General features: G+C 51.3%; 1 protein-coding gene across 1 annotated transcript in view; it reads left to right on the top strand.

The window, feature by feature from the left end:
- dcc (DCC netrin 1 receptor) overlaps positions 1-7,500 on the top strand; it is a 153,581-nt gene that overhangs the window by 120,557 nt on the left and 25,524 nt on the right. The window contains exon 22 of the mRNA XM_076284959.1: positions 4,576-4,738. Within this exon, the coding sequence (XP_076141074.1) occupies positions 4,576-4,738 (163 nt within the window). The remainder of the gene's footprint in view (positions 1-4,575; positions 4,739-7,500) is intronic.

Below are 7,500 nucleotides of genomic sequence, written 5' to 3'. Positions count from 1 at the left end.
ACTGCCACACCCACAATCACGCAAAGACAAAAGCATCTGGAATTCACTGTGCATGTTACCAGGAAGGAACATCTCTGATACACCAAGCCTCTTCCTTTTTTACGAAAGTGCGAAAGGAGAAATATTCAGTCAAGGCACCCTGGTGTGGATCTGTGTGATACCCAGCTGAGATGATAACGGAAGCCATTGGAATATTTTTCGGGATGTTGCCTTTTTCCCATTGACTGACAGTCCCGAGGCGCTTGCGAGATGTTATGCGAAGGCAACGGGGATTTGGAGTTGGGGGGGTGACGCTACAGTGAGAACAAAGCAGGAAGGTTTGTGTGCCGTATCTCTCATGCGCATCAGCGCTCCCTGCATCACCACCCCCGCCCTCATCGCACGCCTCCGTGTTGATGTGGAAAAGAGACTTTCCTTTTCTCCTATTTGCGCCAGCTTGCAGTATAGCAGTCAGCCACAGGCGACCGTAGCCACTGTGAAGTGCAAAGCAGAAAATAGCAGCCAGACACAACCCAACACAGAATGCTGTATAGAGGGTTCCATTTCCTATGTTTTAAAGGTACACTATGCAGGTTTTTTTAGCTTAATATGCACGTTTTTTAGCTTAATTGGAATGGTTATATGACTTTTTTCGGGTTGAATGGTGGCCGTCTCGCTTCCCCCTAGCGCCTGTGAGCGGAAAAACCACCCTTGCAACTGTGGGCCGGCGGGCCGACGGCCTCAGTGTCAGGAAGTATAACGAGTGTAACGAATTGCTTTACTGCATTCAAATGCACATACACGCCAGGCACCGGCTAGAAAAAGGTAGTGATGGAGTTTCTCAGACATTCGTCATGACAGAGCCAGCGGAAAAGAAGCAAAAACTGAGAAAACATTAAAGGAAATTGCCAATACTGCATAGTTTACCTTTAAACGAAAACTCATCTAATTCTGCTGATGTACCTCGCTTCGCTTCTAATCTATATTTTCAAATGAAAAAAACATTCAAAAAAGCCTGACGCCACCACGGCTTCCTGGAGACCAACACAGCTTCCTGGAGACCAACACAGTGTCCTGGAGACAAGCACGGCTTCCTGGAGACCATCACAGCTTCCTGGCTCCAGCCTCCACTCTCACACAGCTACGGAAAAGGGGAGGGGGGGTGTCAGTGGCATAGTACACAGCCACCTTATTGTCAGCACTGTAGGGCCACAGTGGTAGCCTGGCTAATGTCAGACCTCATCTCATTGAGACGGGGTCTGGGAACTAGACATTCATTTTCTCGTATTTGAAACGTGGTTTACGAATGCCCAGAGCCGTTGATTGGGTGCTACGAATGTCTATCAAATGCGTCTGTACGTAGCTCATAACGGCTTTGGTGTGTCATCATCGTCTTGCTGCCCTCCCTCCGTTCTGTGATTGGTTCCTTCGTTGAGGTGAAAACAAAGTCCATAGAATCCAGGCTGCCTAGCAGCGTGAATAAAACTGTGCATATAAGTCAGCATGGGAAAACCCAGGCTACCACAGTGGAGCACTAGCAGATGAATGCTCTGCCACCACGGCCATTAGCAGAGGAGATGCTGCAGAGATGTGGGCCCCAGAGGAAGGCTGTGAGGAGGGAGACAGCGAGGAGTGAGGAGGCCATGCTGGGTGGTTCCCACACTGCCAACTGTTAGCAGCTGGCAATGGGGTCTGGGTGAAGTGGAGGAAGAGGGGGGGGGGGGGCAGGCAGAATTTCTGTCTTTCTCTTTTTCACGCCAGCAAAGTGAGCTGACGACAGGTTCAATTGATGGTGCTCCCTGCCATTCATTACCTTGACCTTGAATAGTGTGTGTGTGTTTGGTGTCTGAGAGACAGAGAGAAAGTGTGTGTGTGTAGGTGAGTGTAAATCTGTATGTGTGTGTGTGTATGTGCGTGTGTGTGTGTGTGTGTGTGTGTGTGTGTGTGTGTGTGTGTGTGTGTCTACCAAAGTAGAGATGATTCTTAACATTCACACTTAGCATTCAACATCCTCTCCAGACAGAGAGAGTGAGATAGAGAGACTAAAAGAAAAACAATAAAGATAAGCACTCACCCCCCACACCACCCCTACCTACTCACCCCTACCTACTCACCCCCCACACCACCCCTACCTACTCAGCCCCCACACCACCCCTACCTACTCACCCCTACCTACTCACCCCTACCTACTCACCCCTACCTACTCAGCCCTACCTACTCAGCCCCCACACCACCCCTACCTACTCACCCCTACCTACTCACCCCTACCTACTCACCCCTACCTACTCACCCCCCACACCACCCCTACCTACTCACCCCTACCTACTCACCCCTACCTACTCACCCCTACCTACTCACCCCTACCTACTCACCCCTACCTACTCACCCCTACCTACTCACCCCCCACACCACCCCTACCTACTCACCCCTACCTACTCACCCCTACCTACTCACCCCTACCTACTCACCCCCCACACCACCCCTACCTACTCACCCCTACCTACTCACCCCTACCTACTCACCCCTACCTACTCACCCCTACCTACTCAGCCCCCACACCACCCCTACCTACTCAGCCCTACCTACTCACCCCTACCTACTCACCCCTACCTACTCACCCCTACCTACTCACCCCTACCTACTCACCCCTACCTACTCACCCCTACCTACTCACCCCCCACACCACCCCTACCTACTCACCCCTACCTACTCACCCCCCACACCACCCCTACCTACTCACCCCTACCTACTCAGCCCTACCTACTCACCCCTACCTACTCAGCCCCCACACCACCCCTACCTACTCACCCCTACCTACTCACCCCTACCTACTCAGCCCTACCTACTCACCCCTACCTACTCAGCCCCCACACCACCCCACCTCAGCGTACCCCACCCTCCTGTCCTCCACCTCATCCACTAGCGGTCCACCCAGTCACCATGGAAATGACGCAGGGCCGTCTCTATAGGGCTGTTCGTATGGGCTTTGTCCTCCAGCTGTCTAACAGGTGCAGTCCATCGCCTGCCTGCCCATCGACATCACAGTATTCAGCACGCCGCCACTCTAGCCCTGAACAACAGCCTTCTCTCTCTCTCTCACTCTTTCTTTTTCTCTCTCTCTCTCTCTCTTTCTCTCTCTCTCTCTTTCTCTCCCTCTCTCTTTGAATGCCTCTCAGTTCTCAGCACAAGGTTGGCTACCGAAGCTGGGCTTTTTTTTTTTTTTTTCAGGGAAAAAACGGCCAGCTCTTTTGTCCACACTCCAAGCGGGCTTCTCACCGTCCATCTGATTCGCCCATTCTGCCCACACACAGGTCGCCCCTCTCCTCATCGCTTGTTTGCTCGCGCGTCCTTTCCTTTCATCCGTCTTTGATAGTCTCTCCGTTCCTCATCCCACTCCTCTGCACTCGTTCTCCTCCCTTCATCTCGTCTCCGTGTCTCCCTCATGTCATCCAGCTCAATGTTGCGGTGCCTCTCTTCGGAGCGATTCACAGCAGCACGGTGTCCCAGCACAGGAAAAAGTGAAGAAGAAAAAACACATTTTCGCACAAGGGCCATAAATAGGACGGAAAGATAAGTCAACATATCGTTTGAGATGCGAAAAGTAAGTGAAGTCATGAAAGATGTGACCGGAACGTTCCACAAAGCCAAGGCCAGGACTTCTATGCCACTCAAGATGCATCATTACAGAGCACCTCTCTCTCTCTCTCTCTCTCTCTCTCTCTCTCTCTCTCTCTCTCTCTCTCTTTGTCTCTCACATAACATCTTGCTCACATTGATTGATTGAAGTTTTGAGCTGTTGCATATTATAGTAAAGTATATTTTTAAAATCAAAATCTCTCTCTCTCTCTCTGTCTACGCTGTTCTCTGTCCCACTCCAGTCAGATAAATCTGTAGACTTTCTCCGCAGGCTTGTTCCGTTGTTAGTTTTCTTTTTCTCTTTGTTTCTCTCGCTCCAAACTAGCCGAGGCCTTGGCAGGGAGAACAGAGTGCTTTTGCCCCATTACGCGTTGCCTTGATCACATAGCTCACTAGGGATCATCTGTTCCCCATTCCAGAGCCAACATGATGGGGAGGGGAAGGGTGGGGGGGTGGGAGAGGAGTTGGTGGCTGGGGAGGTGGAGTGGTTATGGGTAATGTTCCCTTTCATCTTTTGCCCAAATGCTTTTTCTGGATTCAGGACATGGCTGATTGGCCGGGTTATTTATGCGACTCCAAGGAACAGCAAAGTGTAAAGGGAAAAAAAGAGAAGGAAAAAAAAAAGCGAGAAAGTGATCGTTTGTCAAGTGGAAGTGCTGAAAGAATTCCTCCGAGTAGAGCAGTTAACCCCTGTGTAAATTTGCTGTGGGAAGTTACTGTATTACTGGACTGCATACCCCGAGCAGTGCTTGATTTGAAATGAGTGCAGCAGCACTGTTTCAGTAAGGCTGTACTTTGAGAGATCCCAACACATTTGCATGTAAAATGACTGGCTGTCAAATATGATAACTCAAAGCATTCATCACAGTCAGAGTCTGGTTTAATTGAATTGACATTTGACATCCTTCCTCCATCTTATTTTTAGCTCTCCTCCTCATCCATTCTCGCTGTGTTTTCTAGAACCTCCCATTGGTCAGATGAGACCCCCCCACGGCTCGGTGACCCCCCAGAAGAACAGCAACCTGCTGGTGATCATTGTGGTGTCCGTGGGCGCCGTCGCCATCGTGGTGGTGGTCATCGTGGCCCTCATCTGCACACGTCGCTCTTCGGCTCAACAGAGAAAGTAAGTCCCCCTTTCTTTCACTCCTTTTTCCTCTTTTCCATGTTCCCTTGTTCGTGCAAGGAGCTCCATTTTTTTCCTTTTTCCTTTTCCTTTTTCCTTTTTCCTCATCTCTTTCTTAACACACTCTCACACACACATAGACACACACTCACACACACACACACACACACACACACACACACACACACACACACAAACAAACACACACACACACACACAGACACACACTCACAACCTTTATCTTGACTCCACAATTGCTTCAAATCCTATAGTTCTCTCCTTGATGTTCCTAACTGTGAAGAATTCCCTGGTTTGATATTTGGCTTCTTTTGTCTGTCTTGACAGAAGCGTTTTTTAGTCAGTTCCACCTCAAGGTTTGGAGGTCACAGAGCTTTTTATCTCAATTTAACAGCCTTTCAGGCTGTAGCTTTTGGCATCTCACACAGTTGTGTAAAAGACTTTGTGTTTAGTATTCTGAGTTATTTCCCAGAGACTCTTCTTATGATTTATTTGACTCTTGTGGTTGTCATCACAGACACACACACACACACACACACACACACACACACACACACACACACACACACACACATACGCACACACATACAGACTTCCATAAGCAAATCTGCCAAATAGAATACAAAGTCCAATACTGTTCAATAATCGAGTACGGTATGAATTATTTCATTTTGTCAGAGGAGAGACTTGAGCTGAATTAATAACCAAATTCTTCCTGCTCAGATGGGGCTGGGTTGTGTACAGTGAGGCTCCTTGTTTCTTGTTTAGCTCAAGTTTGCATTCTGCCTTCACACCCCATATTCACGTGTCTGAAACACATGTGTTCTTTGGTGGCACAGTGTTTGCACAGTAGTGTGTGACGTGTGTGTGTGTGTGTGTGTGTGTGTGCCCACTTTTTCCACCCACCTCCCTTCATTGAGGTTTGTTTATGTGGATGGCCCTGCTGTGTATGAGTATGTGTGTGTGTGTGTGTGTGTGTGTGTGTGTGTGTGTGTGTGTGTGTGTGTGTGTGTGGGTGGGTGGATGTTTATATATATAAGTGACGTGCCCCAGAAAGGTACCCTGCTGAGTATGTTCATGCGGCTCCTCGCTTCATGGTGCCTGTGCTCACCATATAGGCCATGTAGTGTGACGCAATACAGCCGACACCCACCGGCATGCACTGTCAGAAGCACACTTACAAGTACCATCACACATGCACTGTCACCCATGTGTGTGTGTACCAAGCACTGAGACACTCACACACATACAGACCCTCCACACACACACACGCGCTCTGTCACATGTACACACGTATGTACATACCAAACACTGATGTGTACACACACACAAACACACACACACACACACACATAGCACCCAGTGTAGGCTGCTCTTGCCACGGGCTGAAGCAATGGTTCCTGACAGGACGAGGCCACCCACTGCAGGCTTATTATGGGATTCAGGTCGGTAACGAGGCGCACGCGCGTGTGTGACTGTGTGTGTGTGTGTGTGTGTGTGTGTGTGTGTGACTGTGTGTGTGTGTGTGTGTGTGTGTGTGTGTGTGTGTGTGTGTGTGTGTGACTGTGTGTGTGTGTGTGTGTGTGTGTGTGTGTGTGTGTGTGTGTGTGACTGTGTGTGTGTGTGTGTGTGTGTGTGTGTGTGTGTGTGTGTGTGTGTGTGACTGTGTGTGTGTGTGTGTGTGACTGTGTGTGTGTGTGTGTGTGTGACTGTGTGTGTGTGTGTGTGTGTGTGTGTGTGTGTGTGTGTGTGTGTGCACTCGTGCTCCGTAAAGGCACTTACCGCAGGGGCCCGGACGCAACCCTTTAATTAAAGCATGGCATGCGTCCATAATGCAGCACGTTGGGTCGCGCTGCTTTGCGCTGGGTTCCCGTTCCCTCACACCTGAGCGCGTGCAGGAGAGGTGACGTTATGGGAGCAGAGGCGCTGGGTTCCCGTTCCCTCACACCTGAGCGCGTGCAGGAGAGGTGACGTTATGGGAGCAGAGGCGCTGGGTTCCCGTTCCCTCACACCTGAGCGCGTGCAGGAGAGGTGACGTTATGGGAGCAGAGGCGCTGGGTTCCCGTTCCCTCACACCTGAGCGCGTGCAGGAGAGGTGACGTTATGGGAGCAGAGGCGCTGGGTTCCCGTTCCCTCACACCTGAGCGCGTGCAGGAGAGGTGACGTTATGGGAGCAGAGGCGCTGGGTTCCCGTTCCCTCACACCTGAGCGCGTGCAGGAGAGGTGACGTTATGGGAGCAGAGGCGCTGGGTTCCCGTTCCCTCACACCTGAGCGCGTGCAGGAGAGGTGACGTTATGGGAGCAGAGGCGCTGGGTTCCCGTTCCCTCACACCTGAGCGCGTGCAGGAGAGGTGACGTTATGGGAGCAGAGGCGCTGGGTTCCCGTTCCCTCACACCTGAGCGCGTGCAGGAGAGGTGACGTTATGGGAGCAGAGGCGCTGGGTTCCCGTTCCCTCACACCTGAGCGCGTGCAGGAGAGGTGACGTTATGGGAGCAGAGGCGCTGGGTTCCCGTTCCCTCACACCTGAGCGCGTGCAGGAGAGGTGACGTTATGGGAGCAGAGGCGCTGGGTTCCCGTTCCCTCACACCTGAGCGCGTGCAGGAGAGGTGACGTTATGGGAGCAGAGGCGCTGGGTTCCCGTTCCCTCACACCTGAGCGCGTGCAGGAGAGGTGACGTTATGGGAGCAGAGGCGCTGGGTTCCCGTTCCCTCACACCTGAGCGCGTGCAGGAGAGGTGACGTTA

The sequence above is a fragment of the Alosa pseudoharengus genome, unplaced genomic scaffold (assembly GCF_046254945.1).
Source record: "Alosa pseudoharengus isolate Yale_2024_CS ecotype anadromous, Long Island Sound unplaced genomic scaffold, YU_APseudo_1.1 YU_APseudo_1.1_scf_14, whole genome shotgun sequence".
In the NCBI taxonomy this organism is placed as follows: Eukaryota; Metazoa; Chordata; class Actinopteri; order Clupeiformes; family Clupeidae; genus Alosa; species Alosa pseudoharengus.
The sequence above is the reverse complement of the archived record's forward strand: the minus strand, read 5'-3'. Positions and strand labels throughout refer to the sequence as shown.